Source organism: Trachypithecus francoisi, unplaced genomic scaffold, assembly GCF_009764315.1.
Source record: "Trachypithecus francoisi isolate TF-2019V2 unplaced genomic scaffold, Tfra_2.0 Lachesis_group8, whole genome shotgun sequence".
Taxonomy (NCBI): Eukaryota; Metazoa; Chordata; class Mammalia; order Primates; family Cercopithecidae; genus Trachypithecus; species Trachypithecus francoisi.
Window position 1 is genome coordinate 17,575,589 of NW_022681473.1, and position 27,947 is coordinate 17,603,535.

General features: G+C 47.5%; 1 protein-coding gene across 50 annotated transcripts in view; it reads right to left on the bottom strand.

Moving 5' to 3' along the window:
• Positions 1-111: 111 nt before the first annotated feature.
• The window catches only part of MADD (MAP kinase activating death domain), a 58,830-nt gene continuing 30,994 nt past the window's right edge, over positions 112-27,947 (bottom strand). For 22 of the 50 annotated variants that reach the window (XM_033204798.1, XM_033204796.1, XM_033204794.1 and 19 more), the window contains 11 exons: positions 21,433-21,541; positions 21,090-21,152; positions 20,731-20,851; positions 20,520-20,625; positions 18,289-18,399; positions 15,726-15,833; positions 6,121-6,285; positions 5,796-5,868; positions 5,557-5,663; positions 1,440-1,486; positions 1,022-1,097 (listed from right to left, as the gene is read on the bottom strand). In XM_033204798.1, coding sequence (XP_033060689.1) covers positions 1,463-1,486; positions 5,557-5,663; positions 5,796-5,868; positions 6,121-6,285; positions 15,726-15,833; positions 18,289-18,399; positions 20,520-20,625; positions 20,731-20,851; positions 21,090-21,152; positions 21,433-21,541 — 987 coding nt within the window. In that variant the 3' untranslated portion in view covers positions 1,022-1,097; positions 1,440-1,462. Of the gene's footprint in view, positions 1,098-1,439; positions 1,487-3,339; positions 3,410-3,594; positions 3,604-5,556; positions 5,664-5,795; positions 5,869-6,120; positions 6,286-15,725; positions 15,834-18,288; positions 18,400-20,519; positions 20,626-20,730; positions 20,852-21,089; positions 21,153-21,432; positions 21,542-27,947 lie in introns of all 50 variants that reach the window. The other 28 variants (XM_033204788.1, XM_033204785.1, XM_033204759.1 and 25 more) reach the window with 8 other exon arrangements.

Genomic DNA, 27,947 nt, shown 5'->3' on the forward strand with positions numbered 1-27,947 from the left:
CTCCTTCCTTCCTTCCAGCCTGAGGTGCCTTTTTAGAGTCCAGGGACAGCCTTCCTCAGGCCTGAGCCAAGAGGAGGTGTCATTTAATGCAAGGCAGCCAGGGAGCCCAAAGGGAGTCAAGGACATTTATTTCACATTCACAAAGCTGTACATTTTCTATAAATAATGTGGGGCTGAAATATTTACAGTCATCTCTTGCCCATGCCCAGGCTGCCTCTCCCTCCTGGCACCCCATGCCTGGAGACACAGCCTGTAGACACAGATGTGCAAACCCAGCTTGGTCTTTCCTGCCCCCTCCCTGATGCTCAGGCAGAGCAGCCAGCGGTCCCTGGGACTCCACGAGCCTCGCCCACTCCGTCCTCTGATGCCAAAGGCGTGGCAGGCCACAGGGAATTCGCTGCTCCACTGCAGTGACGAAGGCTGTAGCAGGCAGCAGCCCACGCTTGCGGGCCCCAGGCAGTAGCTGCCAGCTTGGGAATACAGAAGGAAGCAGGGAGGCTGCCACTTGCTCCGGCTACCCCCCAATTCTTCCCTTCCTCTCTGTGCCCTTCCTCTGAGAGGGCGAGCCCCAGGGTTCCCTCATTCCTCACAGAGTGAAACTGCTCCGGGTGCCCAGTCATGCCGGGTCAAAGAGAAGGGAGAGCCAGACTCTTGCAGTGGACAGTTACAACGCCAGGGACAAGGACAAGGAACCACAACACAAATGTCTCAAGGACACACAATAGTGGGTTCACACCAGCCCCACAGACACACACTCTTGAGCCCTGAGGGGAAGGCAGTTTGGTCTTCTGGGAGTGGAGAGGGAGAAGGTGGACACGCTCAAAGACACACTCAGAGGGACACATAACCGGTAACCAACTAAGCCACAGCAGGGGCTTGCAGAGGACACACAAGCATCGTCCACTCCTCAGTCACAGCAGCATCGTGCACTTGGGAACAGAAAGGGGCCAGGGGCGTGCCCTGGGCTGGGGCGGCTTCGTAGCCCCTCTCCATCAGCTAGAGACAGGCCGGGGTGGGGTTCTGAGATCTTCCTCACTGCTACGAACTGCAGCCACGTACGAGAAGAGACACAATACAGAGTAGCAGATTTCGTGGGCCTAGAGGGGAGAGAAAACCAAGCGGATCACGATACTGAGACTCCTGCATCTCCACATGTGGAGGATCTGCCAATGGGCAACTCCTGCCCTAACACTGGGCATGGGCCTCTGGCCTGAACGTGAGCTCCAAGCAAGGAAGCTGTCCCCGTGGGAGAGGGGATCCACGTGTGTGTGTCTGTCTCCCAGGGATCAAGACCCATTTCAGCTTGAGTTGAACCTTTGGCAATAAGACCAGGTCCCCGCTCAACCCTGTGTGCTCAGAGGGCCCACCCCTCCTCCTGTCCGAAGGTCCCCAGGGAGCCCTGCACACTGTGGCCCATCAGGGTTGAGCGGCACACTCACCATTGGTGTCTTGTACTTGTGGCTCACCACTTCTTTAATTTCAGGAACTAAAACCGGACGGGCAAGAGACAAAACAGAAAGTTCAACACTAAGAGCAGTAGTGCCATGCTCCCCCAGGCGGCAGCGCCCGGCGTCAGGGTCCCCTTCCCCTCTGTGGCCTCTCACAGTGGCTGCAGCAGCTTAGGCTATGACAGGGCAGAGGCCACCAGAGGCTCTGTCCAGACCCTGCCGGCTGGGAGGACATGGCCCCAGCCTCCTCAGCTAGGCCTCTGCCGTCCGCAGTGGCTTCTACTTGATGGCTGTGATTCTAGCCACTTCTTTGAAAGCCCTGGATGGGAGGGATGGGCCTTTCACCAGCCTGGTCACGGCTACTGTCCAGGGCCCCTGAGGAGCTGCCGTGGGGAATTCCCAGGTTTTGGCTGGGAGGAGAGAGCCGTTTCTAGCTTGTGTCCAACTTTGCTGAGACACCCATGAACTCATCTTGTCACCAGCCTGAAAACTGGGTCATGTTAAACACAGTTCCCTTATTCCCAGCCCCCTACATAGAGGGTCTTGAGGCTGGATGAAGAGCTAACATGATACTAAACCCACAGGACGTGGCAGTGTCCTTCCCTGAGTGGCAGGAGAAGCCCAGGCCTGCCTGTGTGAGGGAGAGCGTCTGAGGGCTCTGGAGCAACACACCCAGCAGAAGACAGGCGAGTACAGCACCCAGGAAGAGAGGTGACAGGGAGCATCAGGCAAAATACACACATGTCCACAGCCCGGAAGGCAAGAGAGTCCCCCCGCTCCAGCCATGCAGGGGTTCTGCTTGGCCAGAGAAAGGAGTAGGCCCCCCAGGCTCAGCCATCATCATGGCCCCTTGAGACTGGGAGTGGAGGGGCCTGGCATCTCCCTGGGGCCAGAAAAGGCAGGAGGAGAATTGGCTGTACCTTCCTCTGACCCTGGGAGGTAGAATTTGGGGAAACTCAGGGTCAGCAGGGAATAAACTCATCAAAGGTAGAGCAAGAAGCCCAGGCCATTCTCCTGAGTTGGAAGATTCCCCCAAGTATCTCTCTGACAGAAGAGAGAAGGGAGCACACGGGGAGGAAAGTCCAGTAAGCCAGTGAGACGGGGGAGGCAAGGTGGGAAGAAAGAGGGTGGGGGAGAAAGGAAGAGATGAACTGGCAGTGTGAGGAGCTGGTTCGGTGGAAGGGAGCTACCCACCCAGGGCAGGGCCCAAGGCAGAGACCTGGGGAGAGGCAGCACGAGCCGAGGTCACTTTACCTGCTGGAGAACGAAGGTTTTCATAGCAGCGATGAGGGGCACAAAAGAATGAAGCACAAACACAGCAGGAACTCAAAGCCCCAGGGTGAGAACCCACTACACCACTCCCTAGCGCTGGCTCCCAGCTTCGGGCTACAGCTGCCTTGCTAGGCTCCTCTGTCCCTCAAGTGAGTCTGCCTGCGATGCCCCGTGCCCTTCGTCTGGCACAGAGGCCAGGTGGAGACCACAGCGGTGCCAGGGAGGCTGGGTGGAGGACTGGGCTGCTAGAGAGATTGCAGCAGGTGACACAGACGCAGTGGAGCTTGGGGGTCACCAGTCTGCTCTATCCCAAACTTTCTGACCACTGGCTGGCCCAGCACGGGGAGGTGGTGCTGCTTCGCTGAGCTGCTTCAGGACCACCTCTAAACTCGAAACCCACCTGAGGCCCCATTTGCTCTTCTGCGATCCATTATCTATCTTTCCCTTCCACTTCCCGGCTCTCATCTCAGGGGGTCCCTTTTCTTCCTTGTCTCTCCTGTTCCTCCTGACCTCTCTACAGAGGTTCTTCTTCTCCCTGACCCTAGACCCTCCTCTGGAGCTCCGAGGTTTGAGTTACTGCCATGTGAGTCCAGACCTAAGAGCAAAATAGTGTAATTACCAAATTCCTCCAGGACAAAGACGCCTCGAACTGTATTGCACTTTTTAATGTGATTCAGCTCTATGAAAACCTGCAAGAGAGGGAGGGAGGGCGGGGTAAGGCCCACAGGCTCCACCCCTGCCCCACACAGCACACTCTCCCAGCTACAGCCCCACCCACACAAAGAAAGTCTATTTCCCAAAGAGAGGACAGAAGAATCCACACGCACACAACTCAAAAGCGCTAAGAAGCGAAGATAGCAGAAAGGGCATGTACCTTCCGCTCCTGGCCGGAGGAGAAAGCATGGGAGAGAAATGAAGGCGTTAGTTTCAATGGTCAAACCCAACCCGAAGGCCCCGCTGCTGGCCTGGGCTGCCCGCCCGTACCCTCTGCCCAGGGCAGTGCTTGGAAGACACGGTGCCCCAGGGATCCCCACTCAGCCCATCAGGTCTCTACCCTTCCATGCATCCTCCTCCGGCGCAGAGGGCTGGCACGGCGCAAAGCTCCCCTCAGACTGTCCTCGGGGTGGGAGGTGTTGGCATCCTCCTTGAAACAGGATCCAGGATCTCCCAAGAGGTATGTGGTGACAATAATATCAGCTACCACTTGCTGAGCACATACTTGGGGTTTACAAATACGATTTCTAATCCCTGCACCTACATGACACAGTATATAGTATTATCCCCATTTTCTACATACATGAGGAAACTATGGATCAGAAAGTTTCTCTGCCCATGAACGTGGAAGCTGGGCTTCAAATCCAAGCATGTCCTGACACCAAAGCCTGTGCTTTTCCCATTCACCCCAGACTGCACAGCTCCACCAGGAGGTCTGCTGCCCTCTCCAGTCCAACTGACCACTGTGTGGCAGAAGAGAGGCGGGTTGCTATCTCATTATTAACTGTGAGGTGAGATTGAGATGCTGGGCTTTCCTCCCCTTCTCTGCACAATCTATCTTCTAGGGGCCAAGCCTTCAACCACAGACTGGCTTGGATGGCTGCCCAGAGGGGCTGTGCCAAGGGCAGGACGAGGAACAGGGCAGAGCACCTGGGCATTGCTTAGCAAGATCTCATCTTCAGACAGGGAGGCCACAGCACTAAAATGTTGTCAGGAACCTGCTCCCCAAGAAATACTGACACCTTTGTGGTCCAGAAAAGCACTTAGGTAGACCCTTCTCTGGGCTGGTCCTAAGGTCTCTGGGGTTGGCTACCGCGCTAAGTCATAGACTGAAAATACACTAAGGGGCTGCTGGCAGCCTGGGCAGCTGTTTCCTGTTAAACTAAAGCTGCCCAGCTACGTTCCTGGAAGAGAGCTACAACGGCTAGCGGAGGGAGGGAGACAGCCACGTCAGTCAGGCATCCACCTCCCCTGAGGGTCTGCGGCCTGGCCAGGGGCTATGGGGCTTCACACATTCGGGTCTGGCTCAGAGCCTCAGGGAGAGCAACCCAGACATCAGGGAAAGAGGAGGGAAGGCACTTGTGTGAGGAGTCAGAGCTGTGAACGGACCTGGGATGATGCGCTGGCCTCAGAAAGGAATTAGCTTAAGGAATGTCCACTGAGAGAAAAAGGTAACACTGTGTTAAAAGACCAAGAGAGAAAAAAAAAAAAAAAAAGTCAGCTCCTATGGTGGAATTACAATGAGGGAAATATGTATCCAGAACTGCTTCCCAATCAAAAGGGGAATGGGGCCTGTGGAGCAGGGGACAGAGTTGGAACACTCAGAGGAAGGAAAAGAACAGAAGAAGAATCCGCAGAAGAAAAAGGCAAATAAACACACTCCAGAGAGGACAGATACAAGCTACTTACACACAGGCACGTACACACGCACACGCAAGCTGCACGCACACCAGAAAGACACAAGATCGGCCAGTCTAGACTCTCAAAGCAAAACCACCAAGCAGAAGCATACTCTGGGAATAGAGGAAGGCAGAGACACTGCAGGGGAAGGGCCAAGTGAGACGCTCCCACTCACACTGTGTGGAGTCCAACGGATGGGGCAGCGTGGCCACCCGGCCTCGCTCCTGCCCAGCCTCCCCCGCAGGCTCCCTGGTGCACCTTCACAGCGCCAGGTGGTCGCCAACGTCACTGTGCCCTCCCCTGGGATTTCTTTCCTGGGTCCAGCTGCTCCAGTTCTCCCTCTAGCTCCAGAGGGCCCTCTCTCATGCTTTGCTGGGGAAGTACTGGGGGCCTAGACATTGGTCCTTTTTACAGGGAGCTTCGTGCTGCTGCTCGCACCTACCTGATTGTGCATGAACTTGAGGTTGATCCCTTCCAGAGTGACCTGCAGCAGGCCACCCTCACCAGTCTTCATGTCCTGCACAGGGAACTCGCCACCCAATTCAGGTCCTGTGGTGAGGGAGGGGCTATCAGCTCACTGGTGTGGTGGGGAATCCCACCCCTGACTTCCCTGCCAGGCCCCTGACACTCAGAAGGACTGGTGGAAACAGGGAAGACACTCTCAGGAAAAACTCTCCTCACCGGGTTTGATGCTTTGCTGTCGGGCGGCAGCGCGCTCCATGCTGTCCTTCACACAGTAGTACAGCTCCCGACACTGTGGCACAGGGGGAGAGCGGTCCCATCACGGGGGCTGTCCAGGGTTCCCCACCCACTGCTCTGTAACGGCCACTGAAGGCTTGGGCTGACACCAGGACCTCCAAGACAGCTTTAGGTACCCCACCCAACAGCTGGAGACAGAAGTGTGGCTCCAGACATGGGTTTTGGAATTTTAACTTCCCAAAGATAAACTCACTATTTGGTCTTCAATGCCTACCCTAGCCCCAACCCAAACACAGATCCTGGGTACCTTTTTAGTATAGAACTTGTTGAGCTGAGTCTCAGAGCCATTTCTACGCCACAAGCACAACACCTTGGTCTTGGGACAGTAGGTCATGTTGATGAGCTTCTCGTACCACCAGCGCTCATACACTGTTCCGATGTTACTACGCAACACCACACAGTCATCGCACACCTGGAGAAGTGCACAAAGCGGCTCAGTGGTTCCTGTCTCTGACAGCCTCTTCCTAGACTGTCTCCTACAGGGAAAGGGTGGGACAACTGGCCCTGCAGCATCCCCATGGTCAGGTTTTCTGCCTTACACTCACAGTGTCCCTAGTTGGAGACACAAAACAGAACTACTGACATGCTGCCTGCTACAAGGATTGGTGGAAGAGATGGAGTCATTAGAAGAACCTGTGTATAAGTGAGGAGGTACAAATCAATCAGTTATTTATTACTTTTTTTTTTTTTTTGAGACAGGGTCTCACTTTGTCCCCCAGGCTTGAGTGCACTGGTGCCATCACAGCTCACTGCAGCCTTGACCTCCCAGGTTCAAGTCATCTTCCTGCCTCAGCCCCTAAAGTAGCAGGGACTACAGGTGCACACCATCACACTGGCTATAATTTTTTTTTTTTTTTGAGATGGAGTCCCACTCTGTTGCCCGGGCTGGAGTGTAGTGGTGCAATCTCGACTCACTACAACCTCTGCCTCATGGGTTCAAACGATTTTCACACCTCAACCTCCTGAGTAGCTGAGACTACAGGCACACATCACCATGCTTGGTTAATTTTTGTATTTTTAGTAGAGACAGGGTTTCATCATGTTGGCCAGGCTGGTCTTGAACTCCTGACCTCAAGTGATTCGCCCGTCTCCGCCTCCCAAAGTGCTGGGATTACAGGTGTGAGCCACCGCACTAAGCCCAGTTATTTATTTACCTTTTATGTGCTCTATGGACTTAAAGTAGTCTCTCTCTTAAAATACTTGGAGAGTATTTCTTTGGAGGAGATCTCATGCCTCCATCTTACGACCTCAGGAATCATCTTTGTTGACAAACACAAAGGCAGGAGATCATGACAGACTTAACCAAGGAGAAAAATGGAGCTGATGTACTTTCTAATCCTGGGTCTACCCTTTATCTATAAAAATATATATATATATATATTTTGATATGGAGTCTCGCTCTGTCGCCCAGGCTGGAGTGCAGTGGCGCGATCTCGGCTCACCGCAAGCTCCGCCTCCTGGGTTCATGCCATTCTCCTGCCTCAACCTCCGGAGCAGCTGGGACTACAGGCACCCGCCACCGCGCCCGGCTAATTTTTTTGTATTTTTAGTAGAGACGGGGTTTCACCGTGTTCGCCAGGATGGTCTCGATCTCCTGACCTCGTGATCCGCCAGCCTCGGCCTCCCAAAGTGCTGGGATTACAGGCGTGAGCCACCGCGCCCAGCTCTATAAAAATATTTTTAAAAATTAATTATACAAGTGACACATGAACAGTGCCTACTGCATAAAAATGATACAATACAGGATGATATAAATTGAAAAGCAAATATCTTTGACACCTTCTGTTCAACATTCTTTCAGGTGAAGTTATCCGTTCTTTTTTTTTTTTTTTGAGACGGAGTCTTGCTCTGCCGCCCAGGCTAGAGTGCAGTGTCGCGATCTCAGCTCACTGCAAGCTCCGCCTCCCAGGTTCACACCATTCTCCTGCCTCAGCCTCCCGGGTAGCTGGGACTACAGGTGCACGCCACCATGCCCGGCTAATTTTTTTTTTTTTTTTTTTAAGTAGAGACAAGGTTTCACCGTGTTAGCAAGGATGGTCTCGATCTCCTGACCTCATGATCTGCCTGCCTCGGCCTCCTAAAGTGCTGGGATTACAGGTGTGAGCCACTCTACCCAGCCAGTTATCTGTTCTTAAGGCTTCAAATGTTACCAGAGACATTAATAGCACAGTGGTGAAGGGCACAGGTCTAAAGTTAGCCTGAGTTTAGATTCCAGCTCTGCCATTACTGAGCTGTGCCACCTGAGCAAGTTCATCTGTGTCCACAGTTCCTCACGGGTGAAAGGGGATAGTAACAGTAATAACCTCCTACAGTTACTATGAAGACTAAATGAGTTAATGTGCATAAAGTACTTAAGGTGCATACAAAGCCAGGCACACAGAAAGTACCCTAATTGGCTACTAGATATCAGAACTATGAAACTAATGATTATTACCACGTCGATGGTTCTTACCTCTTCTGCCATCTTAGACCTCTCTTCCTGAGCTCCTGAGCCTCTCAATGCCTGGATGCTTCACATGTAGCACCTCAAACTCATTGTGTCCAAATCTGAACTCAACATCTCCTCCTGGGCAGATCCTCCTTTTAAGTCTGCTATTTGAGGAAACGGCACCACCATCCACCCAGCTGCCCCAGCCTGAAATGAAGAAGTGATGCCCGACTCCTTCCTCTTCCCTCTAACTACACTCCATCACTGAGTCCCATTGGTTCTAGCTCAAATATCCCTGACTGCTCTTCCACTCCCCAACCATTAACTCTTACTCTTTCTTCAAGTCTAAGCTCAAAGGTCAACTTCTCAAAGGAGTTGTCCACAGCTCCTAGGCCCTCTGCTATATATTCCCAAAACTCCTGCCCCCTGAGCTTCTTTCATAATGCTCACCGTATTTTATAATACTCTTTATTTATTTGATTTCCCGATAGCTTGTCAATGCTAAGGGCAATAGAAATCACATCTGTCTTATTCACTGCTATAATCCTGACACCCAACAAACTACCTAGCACATTAATATGTGCTCCATAAATATTAGGTGAGTGAGTAAGGACTACACAAGACTATCAGGTTTAAGCTACTGTATAAGAGTTTACTAGAGTTCTAAAGCCTTTGAAGAATGAGTCAAAGTGGCAGAGTAGGAATGGGAAACCTGAGTTCTAGCCCCAGTCTGACTCTGTGGTTTTCTTCAGGGGGAAAATGGACAATACCACTCTGCCTTTCATAATCCTTTAAGAACATCATGTAGGCCGGGCGCGGTGGCTCAAGCCTGTAATCCCAGCACTTTGGGAGGCTGAGACGGGCGGATCACGAGGTCAGGAGATTGAGACCATCCTCGCTAACACGGTGAAACCCTGTCTCTACTAAAAAAATACAAAAAAAAAAAAAAAAAAAAAACTAGCCGGGTGAGGTGGCGGGCACCTGTAGTCCCAGCTACTCGGGAGGCTGAGGCAGGATAATGGCCCAAACCCGGGAGGTGGAGCTTGCAGTGAGCTGAGATCCGGCCACTGCACTCCAGCCTGGGCGACAGAGCGAGACTCCGTCTCAAAACAAAACAAAACAAAACAACAACAACAACAACAAAAAGAACATCATGTAAAGGCGGGCAGAACACATTTAGGAGAACACATGATTTCTAAGCTAGAGCATTCTAGGCTAGAGAAATGCTCGTAATATACTGTTAGAGTCACCTAAGTGGCTGTTGGAGGTGTAAATTGGTATAGTCTTTGGGATGGCAATTTGGCAAAATCTAATGAAATTTTAAATGTAATAAGCTTGACTTGAAAATTTCATGTCTAGGACTATATCCTATAGAAATTCTCATGTGAGGGTGCAAAAATATATGCTCAAGGATATTCAGTGAGCAATTTTTATTTTTTATTTATTTTTGAGACAGGGTCTTGCTCTGTCACCCAGGCTGGACTGAAGTGGTGCAGTCAGGGCCTACTGAAGCCTTGACCTCCCAGGCTCAAGGATACTCCCCACTTAACCTCCCCAGTAGCTGGGAACACGGGCATGTACTAGCATGCCTAGTTTATTTTAAAATTGCTTTGTGGAGACACGGTTTCCCTATGTTGCCCAGGCTGGTCTTGACCTGGGCACAAGCGAACCTCCCAGCTCAGCATCCCCAGTAGCTGGGACCACAGGCATACATACACCACCACATGTATGACTAACTTTTAAATTTTTTGTAGAGACAGGGTCTCTCTCTGTTGCCCAGGCTGGTCTCAAACTCTGGGCTCAAGCAATCCTCCTGCCTCGGCCTCCCAAAATACTGGGATTACAGGCGTGAGCCACCATGCTTGGCCTAACGAGCAATATTTTTTTAAAAAAATAGTGGGAGGCACTAGTTAAACCAATTATGGTACACCATATAACATCTAATGGCTAAGCATCCATTAAACTAAAAAGAAAAAAAGACAGAGACATGGAAAGGTATATCATTAAGTGAAAAAAGCAAATTATTTAACAATATCTGTAATTTGTTTGTTGTTTTCTTTTGGAGATAGGTCTCGCTTTGTCACCCAGGCTGGAGTGCAGTGGCATGATCTCGGCTCACTGCAACCTCCTGCTCTGGGTTCAAGCAATTCTCCTGCCTCAGCCTCCCAAGTAGCTGGGATTACAGGCACCTGCCACCACGCCCGGCTAATTTTTGTATTTTTAGGAGAGACAGGGTGTCACCACGTTGGCAAGGCTAGTCTGGAACTCCTGACCTCAGGTGATCTGCTCGCCTTAGCCTCTCAAAGTGCTGGGATTACAGGCTCATGTGAGCCACCGCGCCCGGCCTAATATTTGTAATTTGATACCCACTTCCACAAGTGCCAAAACAAAATTCCATATAAATAAATTATATTTACACAAATATGCATTTTCAATAATCTGAAAGGAGTCACACAAAATTCTTTAATAGTGGTTACCTCTGGGACAAAGGATTGAGAGGGAGTAAAACTTTTATTTTTTAACTTCTGCGTGGTTTGAAACATTTATAGCACATACTGTTTTAGCTTTGTAACTAAAAAAAGTGCAATGAAAAGTTTTTTAAAATCTTTGGCGGCCGGGTGCAGTGGCTCACACCTGTAATCCCAGCACTTTGGGAGGCCAAGGTGGGCAGATCATGAGGTCAGGAGATTGAGACCATCCTGGCTAACACGGTGAAACTTTGTCTCTACTAAAAACACAAAAAATTAGCTGGGCAAAGTGTTGGGTGCCTGTAGTCCCGGCTACTTGGGAGGCTGAAGCAGGAGAACGGTGTGAACCTGGGAGGCGGAGCTTGCAGTGAGCTGAGATTGCACCACTGCACTCCAGCCTGGGCGACAGAGCAAGACTGTCTCAAAAAAAAACAAAAAATCTTTGGCCAGATACGGTGGTTCACACCTGTAATCCCAGTATTTTGGGAGGCCAAGGTAGACAGATCACTTAAGGCCAGGAGTTCAAGACCAGCCTGGCCAACATGGCAAAACCTCATCTCTGCTAAAAATACCAAAAATTAGCCGAGCGTGGTGATGCGTGCCTGTAGTCCCAGCTACTCGGGAGGCTGAGGTAGAATCACTTGAACTCGGTGGGTGGATGTTGCAGTGAGCCAAGATTGTGCCACTAAACTGCAGCCTGGGTGACAGAGCAAGACTCCATCTCCAAAAAAAAAATATCTTCCTTGGCCAGGCGTGGCAGCTCACACCTGTAATCCCAGCACTTTGGGAGGCTGAGGTGGGCGGATCACTTGAGGTCAGGAGTTCGAGACCAGCTTGGCCAACATGGTGAAACCCCATCTCTACTAAAAATACAAAAATTAGCCGGACATGATGGCATGTGCCTGTAGTCCCAGCTACTCAGGAGGCTGAGGCAGGAGAATTGCTTGAACCCCGGGAAGCAGAGGTTGCAGTGAACCAAGATTGCGCCATTGCACTTCAGCCTGGGCAACAGAGTGAGATTCTGTCTTTAAAAAAAAAAAAAAATTCCCAAATTGCTGTCCAATTGATCATGCAGAAAGCAGGCTATGCTCTGAGAAAGGCTAAATCAAATAGCCTCACAGTAGCCAGGTGATGTCACAGTGACCATGTGCACTCTTCCCTGGCATGGCACCACTTTGAGGAAGTAGCATCTATTTGGGTAATGCGTCCAGTCCCACACTCCAGAGACTTAGCATGAAGCTCCCTCTACAGTGGTGAGAGTAAGAGTAGTCCAAGGAAACTGCTGGAGAGATTTTTTTTTTTAAAGGAAAATAAAAGGGCAAGAGTCATGTGGCACTTCTACTGTGGTGCAGGCGTCCTGAGTCAGCCCTCAGCCCCGAGAGGCAACAAGGCAAATTCTAACACTTTAAAGGGTGACATGAAAATGACTCCTTCTTGACTACACTGATGTGTATGTTTCTGCTTCAGGGTAAGCCCCTCTGTTTGGTAAACCACCTGTTAAAAAAACTGTGACTGTGGAAATCAAATTCAGCTAAATCATAGGGGAACAGATAACATAAGCAAAATTTCACTACTTTATATTTAGGAGTTGTACTTGGTCCTTAAAATTACTTAGAGGTCTGTTTCAGAATTAAAAACACAGAAATGAAGAAAACATGGCCAATTTCCTTTATAATCCTGGAGAGTAAGGCTTTTTCTAACTATGTCTCAAAATCCAGAAGCTGTAAAAGATACTATTAATTTAATTATATAAAAGTAGCCAGGCGTGATGGCTCACACCTGTAATCCCAGCACTCTGAGAGGCTGAGGTGGGTGGATCACTTGAGGTCAGGAGTGCGAGACCACCCTGGCCAACATGGTAAAACCCCATCTCTACTAAAAATACAAGAATTAGCCGGGTGTGGTGGCAGGCACCTGTAATCCCAGCTACTTGGGATGCTGAGGCAGGAGAATTGCTTGAACCTGGGAGGCAGAGGTTGCAGTGAGCCAAGATCGCGCCACTGCATCCAGCCTGGGCGACAAAGACAGATTATGTCTCAAAAAAAAAAAAAAAAAAAAAATTATATACAAGTAAAAAATTTATGTGTGTCAAAAATATCATAGGCAAAATCAGAAAAGACAAATGAGGAACTTTCTGGTGGGCAGATCAGACTGCCCACATCTGAGCCCACTGATCAGTAGGAGAGGGATGACCATAAGAGGCAACAGGAAGCGTATAGCACCACTCATTAAGTGTTCTTCCCAGAAGAGTGAATCTGAAAGTGATCAAACCTCTAAACTGAACTACCAGTCTATAAGAAATATGCGACAGAGAAACATGCTAACAGAAAGGAGACACAATCAGCAAAAAATCTAGAATGCAGGAGACTCCACAGGGCAAATGATCCAATTTCTTCAACAAAATAAATTGCAAAGGGGGTATTACATGTTATGAGACACTTAAGAATTCCATCAACCAAAATTACAAATGCATTGTCCCTCTGACCCAGCAATCTCATTTCTGGGAACGCTTAGACACACTTGCACATGTATGAAATGAAGCAAGCACAGCATCATTCACAGTATCACTATCAGTAACAGCAAATTTGGAAGCAACCCAAGGATCCATAGGTACTGACTGGTTAAATAAATTAAGGCACAGTCACACAGTGGAATACATGTAGCCATAAAACGAATGGGAAAGCTTTCTTGGTACTGATACAGAAGAGGACCAGGACAATATTAAAAGAAAAAAACCAAGGAATAAAGCAAGGATAAGATGTGCTATCTTTCTGAAAGAAAGGACATAAATAGGTCAGGTGGGGTGGCTTATGCCTATAATCCCAGCACTTTGTGAGGCCAAGGTGGGCGGATCACTTGAGATCCAGAGTTCAAGACCAGCCTGGCCAATATGGTGAAACCCTGTCTCTACTAAAAATAGAAAAATTAGCTGGGCATGGTGGTGGGCGCCTGTAATCCCAGCTACTTGGGCGGCTGAGGCAGGAGAATTGCTTGAACCCAGGAGGTGGAGGGTGCAGTGAGCCAAGTTTGGACCACTGCACTCCAGCCTGAGCAAAAGAGCGAGACTCCGTCTCAAAGAGAAAAAAAAAAAAAAAAAAAGGAGAAAAATAAGAATTTGTGTTCATCGAGACTCCATCTCAAAGAGAAAAAAAAGGAGAAAAATAAGAATTTGTGTTCATCGAGACTCCATCTCAAAGAGAAAAAAAAGGAGAAAAATAAGAATTTGTGTTCATATTTTATTGTTTGCATAAAAATCCACTGGAAGGCCGGGGGCACTGGCTCATGCCTGTAATCCCAGTACTTTGGGAGGCCGAGGTGGGTGCATTACTGAGGTCAGGAGTTTGAGACCAGCCTGACCAACACGGCGAAACCCCAACCCTAAAAAAAATACAAAAAATTAGCCGGGCATGGTGGCAGGTGTCTGTAATCCCAGCTACTTGGGAGTCTGAGGCAGGAGAATTGCTTGACTCCAAGAGGTGGAAGTTGCAGTGAGCCGAGATCACTCCATTGCATTCTAGCCTGGGCATCAGAGCAAGACTCTGTCTCAAAAAGAAAAAAAAAAAAAATTCACTGGAATTTACAAAGGAAACTAATAAAAGTGGTTGTCTATAGGATGAAGGGGTGAGGGGAGTGGAAAATTCAGTGGAAGGGGACAAGAATGAGTATAAGACTTCCCAGTGTGTACTATTTTCTGTTATTCTGATTTATGAACAATGTGATAATTTCATCTACATACAGAGAGATATCTTTATATGTGTGTGCGTGCGTGTGTATGTGTATAAAATAAATAGGGCCGGGTGCGGTGGCTCACACCTGTAATCCCAGCACTTTGGGGGGTCAAGGCAGGCGGATCACTTGAAGTCAGGAGTTCAAGACCAGCCTGGCCAACCAACATTGGTAAAATCCCGTCTCTACTAAAATACAAAAAATTGGCCAGGCATGGTGGTGCATGCCTGCAATCCTAGCTACTCAGGAAGCTGAGGCAGGAGAATTGCTTGAACCTGGGAGGCGGAGGCTGTAGTGAGCCAAGATCACGCCACTGCACTCCAGCCTGGGTGACAGAGCTACACTCTGTCTCAAAAAAAAAAAAAAAGAAATGGGTATCATCTACTATATAAAATTTAATTATCTGAATAACAATCTGATAATCTGGTCAGGTGCAGTGGCTCACGCCTGTAACCCCAGCACTTTGGAAGGCCAAGGTGGGTGGATTACTTGAGGTCAGGAGTTTGAGACCAGCCTGGCCAACATGATCAAATCCTGTGTCTACTAAAAATAGAAAAATCAGCCGGGCATGGTGGCTGGCGCCTGTAATCCCAGCTACTTGTGAGGCCGTGGCAGGAGAACTGCTTGAACCCGGGAGGCGGAGGTTGCAGTGAGCCAAGATCACGCCACTGCACTCCAGCCTGGGTGACAGAGCTATACTCTGTCTCAAGAAAAAAAAAAAAGAAATGGGTATCATCTACTATATAAAATTTAATTATCTGAATAACAATCTGATAATCTGGTCAGGTGCGGTGGCTCACGCCTGTAACCCCAACACTTTGGAAGGCCAAGGTGGGTGGATTACTTGAGGTCAGGAGTTTGAGACCAGCCTGGCCAACATGATCAAATCCCGTGTCTACTAAAAATAGAAAAATCAGCCGGGCATGGTGGCTGGCGCCTGTAATCCCAGCTACTTGCGAGGCTGTGGCAGGAGAACTGCTTGAACCCGGGAGGCGGAGGTTGTAGTGAGCTGAGATCAAGCCACTGCCCTCCAGCCTGGGTGACAGAGCGAGACCCTATCTCAAAAAAACACACACAAAAAAACCAAAAAATCCCAATCTGATAATTTAATGATAAATGGATCATGAAGATGAATGAGAGAAATGAGAAAAATATTCTGGCATCAGTTCTAGGAGTTCCCTGTGACTCTCCAATAGCCTCTTTGGGCCCCCAGTGTGAACCAGCACCTACCTCCATGAAAAAGATATCTCCGTTTGTATCTGTCCCTGCATGTACCACAAATGTCTGCTTCTTCATATGCCGGCTGCCACTGGACCAGATAGAGAGATCGCGTCCATTCTGATGAAAGAGAGATTTTTTTGGGACAGTCATACATCCCTCTCAGAGGGCTCTGGGCCAAGAATTCCCCATCCAGCAATCAAATTCATATCAGCTTCCTCAGCACAGTCTCATCTGCTGGCCACTGGTCACCTGAGAAGTGGTTTCAGATGTTTTGGTCTCAGAAGCCCTATATCTCTTAAAATTTATTGAAGATTCCGAAGAGCTTTCGTTTATGTGAGTTATAGATATTTACATACTAGAAATTTAAACAAATTTCTCAAATGATTAATTATAAAAACAATAATTCATTAATAACCCATTACATAGTAATATAAACATTTTTAATAACTATATTTTCCAAAAAAAAGGGTACTGTTTCACATTTTTGTAAATCTCTTTAATGTTTGACTTAACAGCAAATAGCTGCATTCTCTTATCTGCTTCTGCCTTGAGTCTGTTGCAGTATGTTGCTTTGGTTGAGGTATATGAAAAAAACGACCTAACAGATACATATTTGGAAAATGGAAGAGGATTTTCATAGCCTTTTCAGATAAATAGACGTATTCTTTTTTAACACTATACCAGAACTTGAGAAGTAGCAGCTTCTTTTTTTTTAGAGACAAGGTTTCGCTCTGTCACCCAGGCTGGAGTTCAGTGGCATGACCATAGCCCACTACAGCTTTGAACTCCTGGGCATAAGTGACACTCCTGCCTCAGCCTCCCAAGTACCTGGGGTTACAGGCATAAATCACAACACCCAGCAACAGCAGCTTTTGAAAGTCAGTTGCAGTGTGGAATCTGAAAGCACATCAATGAACATTTTACACTGTTATATTAAAATCCATTTAGGCCAGACATGGGGGCTCATTCCTGTAATCCCAACACTTTAGGAGGCCAAGTCAGGAGTACCGTTTGAGCCCAGGCAGGAGTTGGAGACCAGCCTGGGCAACAGAGTGAGCCCCTATTCTCCATACATTTTTTTTTTTGAGACAGGGTCTCATTCTGTCACCCAGGCTGGAGTGCAGTGGTGCGATCATGAATCACGGCAGCCTCAGCCTCCTGAGCTCAAGCGATCCTCCCACCTCAGCTTCCCAAGTAGCTGGAACTACGGGTGCATGCCACCATGCCTGGCTGATTTTTTAATTTTTTGTAGAAATGGGGTCTCCCTTGGCTGGGCGTGGTGGCTCACACCTGTAATCCCAGCACTTTGGGAGGCCGAGGTGGGTGGATCACAAGGTCAGGAGTTAGAGACTAGCCTAACCAACACAGTGAAACCCCGTCTCTACTAAAAATATAAAAATTAGCTGGGTGTGGTGGCGGGGGCCTGTAGTCCCAGCTACTAGGGAGGCTGAGACAGGAGAATGACATGAACCCGGGAGGCAGAGCTTGCAGTGAGCCGAGATGGCACCACTGCACTCCAGCCTGGGCGACAGAGCGAGAGTTCATCTCAAAAAAAAAAAAAAAAAAGTATAATCAATCAATTTAATAAAAGTAACAGTTTTCACTGCTTCTTCAAGGACATTTATAAGTACAACTGGCATTTTTAAAAAAACTAAGAGTGTAAGCCAGGTGCAGTGGCTCATGCCCGTAATCCCAGAACTTTGGGAGGCTGAGGCAGGCAGATCATTTGAGGTCAGGAGTTCAAGATGAGCCTGGCGAATGCCCGTCTCTACTAAAAATACACAAATTAGCCAGGCGTGGTGGTGCATGCCTGTAACCTCAGCTACTCAGGAGGCTAAAGCAGGAAAACTGCTTGAACCCACAAAGCAGAGATTGCAGTGAGCCAAAATTGAGCCATTGCACTCCAGCCTGGGCAACAAGAGAGTGAAACTCTGTCTCTCTCTCCCTCTCTCTCGCGTTCTCTCTCTCTCTCTCTATATATATAGATATAGATATAGATATAAATAAATCAGCTGGGTGTGGGGGCACATGCCTATAATCCCAGCTACTTGGGAGGCTGAGGCATGAGAATCGCTTGAACCCAGGAGGTGGAGATTGCAGTGAGCCAAGACTGCGCTACTGCACTCCAGTCTGGGCGACAAAGTGAGAATCTGTCTCAAAAAAACAAAACAAAAATAAAAAACCGAAAAGTGTATCGAGGCAAGGAATACAATGGCTGCTGGCATAGTTTGGGGCCATTGTCTTCACTTGGGTTAAAGTGCCAGCAGTTGTACCCGCCACTGCTTTGGTACCATCAGTGCAAACGTAACCCTGTGAAAATGGCAAATAACATTTTAGAACCATTTGAAATTGTTTTCACCTTCTGAATCCTCAGCAGTCCAGACCACACATCAAACTGATGCACTACAATGGTTTTATACAGAGAATCCCATCACAGAACACAGGGACTAACATCTCGTTTAGAGTCAAAGACAACTGCTCCATTTTCAAAATCAGGGGTGAACTGGACTGGAAGTGACACAAACCGAGAAACGACCCATAGGAAGCCTAAGGGGTGGCCAGACGTGCTTACCAGGTTCGCCAGCTGATCAAGCACCTCATTGATTTGCTGGCTGTACACAAGCCCAATGTGCGACTTTCCCATTAGGCGCCTCACCTTCTTACGGATGTCATTCTTATTTACCTGAAAAGCCAAAACAGGACTCTTAACAAGGGATCTGCTCTCCTCTCGACTGAGGTAGAGAGAAGAGAATGTACAAGTGGGCTTCCCACCATCTGAGAGAAGTGGAATTCTGAAAGACCACATCACTGAACAAGGGAGAAAACTTTCAACTGTGTATTCTGCCACCATGAGGGGAAGAAAAGTCCTGGCTCTGTCTCTAGTTAGCTTCTGCAGAAAAGTGGCTCTTAGAGCAGTTCTGGTTCCAGGGGACACGTTCTCCCTATCCCCACTAAATACCACCACATTCACCCCTACAAGGGCTCTGAAAACCCCCAAGGCTCTTCATAGTGTAATTCAGAAATGACTTAGAGTGGTAACACCAGACTGGGTTGTAGCCAAGACATCTCTGAAGGTTAGGGATCATCATCCTTTCCCAGCCTGAGTCAACTAGTACCCTCCAAATTCCACAGAGTACAGTGAAACTTACACCAGGAAATGAAGCAAACCAAGAGGGGCTGGGGGCATTCTCTGCATTTGATCAACTGATCCCTTCACACTTAGGGAGGTTGGGGAGAACAAAAGGAGGAGAAACCCAGTGGCTCCTTCTCCAAACAATTCTCTTCTACCCATCAACTCCAGACTTATGTTTCCCTTTGAGAGCAGAACTCTTCTACTTGGTAACATACTTCTTCCACAGCTACAAAACCAAGTACAACATATCAAGTTCTATCTACTATTACTTTGTTAATGGCTGGCTCTTCTTATAACTATGTAAAATTCTATAAGATATAGGGCTGTCCTGAAAAACAAAACCTGAGCATCGTTTTTTTTTTTTTTTTGAGATGGATTTTCACTCCTGTTGCCTAGGCTAGAATACAATGGTGCAATCTCAGCTCACTGCAACCTTCCTCTCTCGAGTTCAAGTGATTCTCCTGTCTCAGTCTTCCAAGTAGCTGGGATCAGAGACGTGAGCCACCATGCCCAGCTAACTTTTGTATTTTTAGTAGAGACAGGATTTTACGATATTGGTCAGGCTGGTCTAGAACTCCTGACCTCAGGTGATCCATCTGCCTTGGCCTCCCAAAATGCTGGGATTACAGGGGTGAGCCACCACTCCTGGTCCTGAGCATCCTTTCTAAGTTTTAAAAATCTACTATTGTAAAAAAGAAAAATTAATTCATTGTATTTTGTGGGAAACTCTACTGGCATCCTAAAACTACTTATTAAAGGGAGACCATATAAATCTCAAAATAAACAAATAATGGCTGGGCATGGTAGCTCCTGCCTGTAATCCCAGCACTTTGGGAGGCTGAGGCAAGAGGATCACTTGAGGTCAGGAGTACGAGACCAGCCTGGCCAACATGGTGAAACTCCATCTCTACTAAAAATAGAAAAATTAGCCGGGCGTGGTGGCAGACGTCTGTAATCCCAGCTACTCAGGAGGCCAAGGCAGGAGAATTGCTTGAATTCGGGAGGCAGAGGATACAGTAAGCCAACACTGCGCCACTGTACTCCAGTCTGGGTGACAGAGTGAGACTCTGTCTCAAAAAAAATGAAAATAAAAATAAATAAATAAATAAATAAATAAACAAATAAATAAATAGTATGGAATCATCAGTTCTTGGCCGGGTGCAGTGGCTCATGCCTGTAATCCCAGCACTTTGGGAGGCCAAGGCGGGTGGATCACCTGAGGTCAGGAGTTTGAGACCAGCCTGGCCAACATGGTGAAACCCTGTCTCTACTAAAAATACAAAAACTAGCTGGGTATGATGGTCTGCACCTATAATCCCAGCTACTGGGGAGGCTGAGGCACAAGAATCACTTGAACTGGGGAGGTGGAGGTTGCAGTGAGCTGAGATTGCGCCACTGCACTCCTACCTGGGCGACAGAGCAAGACTGTCTCAAAACAAAAACAAAGAGAATCATCAGTTATTTCTACAACACTCCTTAGTAAAACAGGCTGGCAGCTTCAGATAAACAGAACGTTGTTAAGCTGGCGGAGAGGCCTCAGACTTTCAATCAAGAAGACAGCCCTAAGTAAGATACCTTGATAGCTTCCCAGCTGCCCCGAAATTCAGGTGACAGGAACAAGCCTTGCCCTTCTAGCACCAGTGGAGCTGGACACAGCAAAATGACATTACCTTCATCAGCAGCATGTAGGAGATGAGGTTGTGCAAAAGGGTGGCCAGCAGGCGATCTTCATCATCTTCCAGGCGCTTCCGGTCATGTTCTCCCAGGGACAGGTACCTAAGCAGAAGACAAAGCACAAGTCAGCCCTCAAGTGGGAGAACACGGAACTAACCAGGAGGAGGCTGAGTCTGCATATTCCCAATGGTTTCCTAAGCCCCATACCTGTCGATCATTTCCTGGGGACCCTGGTCCATACCCATGCCTTCTCTCTCCAACATCACAGCATCTAAGAAGGCATCTTCCCAGAATTGCATTTGGTCCCATAAAGTAGAACGCTCTTTGCCTGCGTAGAATAAAGGTTTCTTAGGGGGCCTATTTAACATTTAAGGATATAGCTGCCAAACAAAAATAAAGAGTAAAATCCAGATAAAAGGGAATAATTACAAATTCCAGGGCAAAGGAAACACAGTCTCTCTACCCCAGATCTAACATGCCTGCCACCAGCCCCAGATGCCTTCAAGTAAGGCCCAGTCCCTCCCAAGCAGGAGGGATGAACACAGCACACAAATAAATGTGGTTACTTATAGAAAAGGTCTCCATAGCTGCATCCTCTAACTGGTCCCACATGGATCCTTTGTCCCTTCCTGCCAATTTGAGAGCAGGAAGGACCATGGTAGCAAGAAAGGAAAGAAAGGAAGACAGAAAGGCAGAGGCTGTTGATTAACACCAAAACCCAATCTTGTACAGTTTTCACCCACTGCTTGTTCTGGACACAGTAAGTCACTTGCTTCAGGTATAAAACTGCTATCTAATGTCAGCATTGAGATCAGCAGAAAGCCAACCAGCTACTTGTTCAGTGTGACCCTCTCCCCTAGCTGAGCCAGCTTTCTCCAGTGCAAAGGGCCTTCCCAGTGTGTTTCTCACCTAGGAGTCCCTCATAGAGATAGACTCGCTGGCTCACATCTTCAGAAGTGCGAATGGGGCTGCCTGCCAGCTTCTCCTTTACGCTTGGCTTCAAGCTGTGGGCTTTACCCTAGAGAGAAGAGATGATAGGTCAGTGGCCGAGGTAGCAATGAACAGGGGCAAAGGAAACCAAGCATTTCACTAAGAGGCTGTCACACCAGTCACCATCCATTAACAACATAAACTCCAGTACCCCTGCTTCTGCAAGTCCACTTATGCTGCTTTCTGTTACTGCCTCCTAAACTACACGATAAAGTTTTCATTTTTGACTTATCTTTACTCCTTAGTCTCTGTAAGATTATTTTCTCTTAAAAGCAACAACAATAACAATCAGATTAATTCTCTGTGTAGTAACGTAACACAGCAGAAAGAACCCAGGGTTTACCATCAGATTGCCCAAGGTTCAGATGCCTGCCTCTTATTAGCTTATGTGACCTTAGGTACAAAAATCAGCTTCTCTGAGCCTCATTTTCCTAATCTGTCAAAGGAAGGTTATAATACCTACCCTCATAGGACTGCTTTACAAGAATTAAATTTGAAGATACGTATAAAGCACCTAACAGTGACTAGCACACGGCTAGTAATTGAGAAATGTTCATTTCTTCTTTCCTATCATCTTTTACTGTCCCTAAGAAATATCACTAACTTCATCTGCTACTTCTGAGTAGATTTTCTATTCATTAAAAGATTTTCAGCCAGGTGCAGTGGCTCATGCCTGTAATCCCAACACTTTGGGAGGCCAAGGTGGCTGGATCACCACGTCAGGAGATCCAGAGTTCCTGGCTAACATGGTAAAATCCCGTATCTATTAAAAATACAAAAAATTAGCCAGGTGTGGTGGCACACGCCTGTAGTCCCAGCTACTTGGGAGGCTAAGGCAGAAGAATCACTTGAAAACCCTGGAGGCAGAGGTTGCAGTGAGCCAAGATTGCACTACTGCACTCCAGCTTGGGCGACAGAGTGAGACTCTGTCTCAAAAAAAAAAAAAAAAAAGATTTGCAACTAGATAAGAGGTAAATAATATCATGCCGTATCACAATGCATGAAATGGAGTAAGTAAAGAAGCAACTGATCAAAGGTTATTGGGTAAGACCTAATCATTGTGACTAAATACCAGTCTCCGGGTTCACAGCCCAATATTTTACTAAATGGATCATGTGACTTTATATAATTTATTTATTATTAAAACAGCCTTGTTTGAGCAAAAATAATTAGGTCGCTACACTCAGCAGCTCTGTATAAAGAGCCCTTGCTTGTCAGCACAGAGCAAGTATGAATTTGTCCCAGAAAGATGCCAGAAACGGTAGCACACAGCTGAATGGCTGAATGGCTTCCTGCAAGACTGATGCTCCGTCATACCTAGTTTAACACATTTGGAATGAAAACACACTGGAATAATTTTAAACACTCTTATTAAAGCAGCTCACTTTGGCCAGCATGATAGCTCACATCTATGGTCCTAGCACTTTGGTAGGATGAAGCAGGAGGATCACTTAAGCCCAGAAGTTCAAGACCAGCCTGGGTAACATAGCAAAAAAAAAAAAAAAAAAAAAAGAATAAAAATCTTAGCCAGGAGGGATGGTGCTTGCCTGTAGTCCCAGCTACTTGGGAGGCTGAGGTGGGCAGATTACCTGAGCCCGGAAGTTTGAGGCTAGAGTAAGCCACGACTGCACCCTGCACTGCAGCCTGGGCACCAGAGCAAGACCTTGTCTCAAAAGTAAATAAATATTTTTAAAAAGCAACAACCAAAAAACAGCCTAGGGGAGTAATGTCAGCAAGACGGCCGAGCAGAAGCCCCTAAAGCACATCCCCCTCACAAAGAGAGCCAGAGTAATAAACAAACAGCTATACTTTAACCAAAAAAAATGAGGGAGACTGTGGAGGTGCATCAGAAGTGTGACAGGAACGCTGATGAGCACAGAAACTCAGGATGGCCACATACAGAACAGAAGGCAACATCAGGCCTCCCCTCTATCCCCTTTCCCCCATCTGGGATCAGCTGGGAACAAGGAGGAACTTCTCCCTACAGCAAGGAAGTAAGCAAGACAATTCTAGAAACTGCCATTAGCACCTTGGACACCTACAGACTTCACCCCTGGCTTCCCTACAGTCCTCTAGGCACTAACCACAGCTGAAGGAACTGTCTGGAGTCCATTCAGCTGTGCTCCCTCCAGAGAAGGAGCCAATACTGTGCGCCAGCCCCTGTAGCCTGTGCAGCTACCGTGCTATGTCATCTTGGAAGTGGAGCTAAGGTGGGAGTGTGTTTTGCTCTGGGGGCAGATGGCCAGAGCTCCCCTTCATTCCTGAGGCTAAGCCACCACCAAACCACTCCATCCTGATGTCTTGACAATCTAAGCCAAGCTGTGAGCAGCTGTTACCATGATTCCCCAAGGGGTCAGTCAAGTGGAGGCAGAGTCACTCCATGTACCCGTCCCCCGTCCCCCCTCCCCTCTCCCCTTGGGCTGCAGCTGAAGCAGTACCCTATCTACTGGGAAAACAGTACTTAGACTGCTCAGAGCAGTCAGGCCTCCCTGGTGCCTAAGGTGAAGAAGCACTCCGTATCCCAGGAAATGGTGTCTTGGCCACCCAGGGCAGTCATGCATCCTAGCACCTAACCTGAAGTGGCACCTTGCATTCCAGGGATACTGTGCCTGGGTCACCCAGAACAGTCATGCCCACACTAGGCCTGTGCTAAAGCAACACACTGTCCCCAGGGGAACTAGTGGCTGGCCAAGCTGAGCAGTTGTGCATTCCAGGGCTGAGCTGACACGGGACTCCATGTTCCAGGGAAACAGAGCAGTGGCTGAGCTCAGATACCTTGCCCTAGCCAAGCAAGTCTAGTACCCTGCATCCCTGGAACTGGACTTGCCCCTAGAGTCTGAACTGCTAAGATTCCCTCTTCCTGGGGAGTGGAGTCATTGCTGTGCTGCTCCCTGACCCCGAGGACCCAAATGACAGCTGTGCTCTGCCACACTGGGGTATTTGCTGCCATTGTACTTGGCTTCACAGAGTCTGGGATACAGCCAAGCCCAATCATCCTAGAGTCTAGAGTCACTACTACATGGTGCCTCATTCCCTGGGACCTGAGCAGTCACTGAGCCCTACTGACTCAGATCCCTGAATTGCAGCTGTACCCTGCTCCCTAGGCCCAAACCTCCAGGGCACCCCTTCCTCCCCAGAGTAAGGCCAGTGCTACGGCCTATCCCCCAGTATTAGAATCACAGTTAGGAGCCAGTCCCCTGGGCCTGAGCTGCTAGCGGGTGCCTCAGATTCTGGCTCTATGGGCAACCTACATCCAACCTTGCCACAGAGAGCAAATCTACACCCCAATACCCAGGTGCCACAATAGCTTTGTGAGACCCTAAGCCTGGAACTCTAACTCCACAGCTACTCCAAGCATCTGTACCTGGAACTCAGTGACTCTGCAGCTACTTGTAGGCCATGTCAGTCAGACCTGACACCAAGAGGGATTCTCTTGGCTGCGTCACTCCATTGTGAGGAAAATGAGAATAGGATGATTCCAAAACTCCTTGATACCAAGGATATTAACAACATATATCACCACTGCCACTGCCACACTTCTATGGTCTAGGACTCTGAGACACCCATAGTTATTGCTCATGTTGAATGCAGTTGAAGAAGCTACTGCACATGAGTCTTTCTCTATGAAAGCCACTCCAGAAAGTTTGGAAGAAGTGACTGTTCTGCCAGATGTGTGGATATCAACACAGAGACATAAGAAACATGAAAAAAACAAGGACATATGACTCCACCAAAGGAACGTAATAATTCTTTGGTAATAGACACAATGAAAAGGAAATCAATTAATTGCCAGAACATAAATTAAACATAATGATCTTAAGGAAATGCTATGAGATACAAGAAAATACAGATAGATGATTCAACAAAATCAGAAAAACAATTCATGATATGAATTAGAAATTCAGCAAAGAGAAAAAAATCATAACAAAAAAACAAACAGAAATCTTGCAGCTGAATAATTCAATGAATAAAGTTTAAAAAATACAATAGGCCAGGCGCAGTGGCTCACGTCTGTAATCCCAGCACTTTGGGAGGCCGAGGCAGGCAGATCACGAGGTCAGGAGATCGAGACCATCCTGGCGAACACGGTGAAACCCCGTCTCTACTAAAAATACAAAAAAATCAGCCAGACGTGGTGGCAGCCGCCTGTAGTCCCAGCTTCTAGGGAGGCTGAGGCAGGAGAATGGCATGAACCAGGGAGGTGGCGGAGCTTGCAGTGAGCAGACATCTAGCCACTGCACTCCAGCCTGGGCGACAGAGCGATACTCTGTCTCAAAAAAAAAAAAAAAAAAAACCAAAAAAAAAAAAAAACAATAGAGGGCCAGGAGCAGTGGCTCATGCCTGTAATCCCAACACTTTGGGAGGCTGAGGTGGGTAGATCACCTGAGGTTGGGAGCTCAAGACCAGCCTAACCAATGTGGAAAAACCCCATTTCTATTAAAAAATACAAAATGAGCCAGGTGTGGTGGCGCATGCCTGTAATCCCAGCTACTTGGGAGGCTGAGGCAGGAGAATTGCTTTAACCCGGGAGGCAGAGGTTGCGGTGAGCTGAGATAGTGCCATTGCACTCCAGCCTGGGCAACAAGAGCGAAACTCTGTCTCAAAAAAAAAAAAAAAAGAAAGAAAAAAGGAAAAGATACATTAGAGAACTATAACAGCAGACTTGATCAAGCAGAAGAATGACTCTACGTTGAAGATAAGTCATTTGAAATTAGAGAGAAAAAAATAAGAATGAAAAACAGTCAAGAAAGTCTACAACACTTAGGGGATACTATTAAGTAAAAAATATTCATATTATTGGATTTCCATAGAGACAAGGGAAAAGGCATAAAAAACTTATTTAATGAAATAATAGCTGAAAACTTCCCAAGTCTGGGGACAGAGATGGACAGACAGATCCAGGAAGCTCAAAAGTCCCCAAGGAGATTCAACCCAAAAAGTCCTCTCCGGCCAGATGCAGTGGCTCACGCCTGAGGCGGGCAGATCATTTGAAGTCAGGAGTTCCAGACCAGCCTGACCAACATGGTGAAATCCCATCAATACTAAAAATACAAAAAAATTAGCTGAGCGTGGTGGTGCATGCCTGTAATCCCAGCTACTCAGGAGTCTGAGGCAGGAGAAGAGCTTGAACCCAAGAGGCAGAGGTTGTAGTGAGCCGAGATCATGCTACTGTACTCCAGCCTGGGCAACAGAGTGAGACTCCATCTCAAAAAAAAAAGTCCTCTCCAAGGTTCATTAGAGTCAAATTGTCAAAAGTCAGAGAATTCTAAAAACAGCAAGAGAAAAGTAACATTTAAGTCACATTTAAGGGAATCCCTATTAAACAGATTTCTCTGCAGAAACTTTACAAGCCAGTAGAGAAAGGGATGATATATTCCGAGTGCTGCAAGAAAAAGATTTTCAGTCAAGAATACTATACCCAGCAGAGCTATGCTTCAGAAATGAAGGATAAACTAAGTCTTTCCCAGACCAGAAAAAAACTGAGGAAGTCAACACACTCTTACAAGACATGCTCAAGGGAGTCCTACATCTGGAAGTAAAAAGATAATTACTATCATGAAAATACACAAAAGTATTAAACCCACTGGTAGAACAGATACACAAAGGAGAAAAATAAAAGAATCAAACCCTATGTCTACAGAAAACCATCAAACCATAATGATAAATGAGAGGAAGAAAGAAACAAAGGACATACAAAATAATCAGAGAACAACAAAGCAACAGGAGTAAGTCCACACTATCAGTAACAACCTCGAATGTAAATAGATTAAATTCCCTCACCAGAGGTAGAATGGCTGAATGGATTAGAAAAACAAAAAAACAAAAACCAAAACAAACAAAAAAACACTTGATCTAACTATATGCTGCCTACAAGAAACTCATTTTACTAGTAAAGACACATACAGACTGAAAGTGAAGGGATGGAGAAAGATATTTCACACAAACAGAAACCAAAAGCAAGCAAGAGGCCGGACGTGGTGACTCAAGCCTGTAATCCCAGCACTTTGGGAGGCCGAGGTGGGCAGATCACGAGGTCAGGAGATCGAGACCATCCTGGCTAACACGGTGAAACTCCGTCTCTACTAAAAAAATACAAAAAAATTAGCCAGGCATGGTGGCGGACGCCTGTAGTCCCAGCTACTCAGGAGGCTGAGGCAGGAGAATGGCGTGAACCCGGGAGGCGGAGCTTGTAGTGAGCCAAGATCGCGCCACTGCACTCCAGCCTGGACAACAGAGCGAGACTCCATCTCAAAAAAAAAAAAAAAAAATTAATGCCCTAAGAATAAATCCAATGAAGGAGGTAAAAGATCTCCATGAGAAAAAATAGAAAACACTGATGTAAGAAGGAGTTTAGGGAAAAGATGTAAAGATACACCATGTTCATGGATTGGAAGAATATTGTGAAAATGACCATACTACCAAAAGTGATGTAC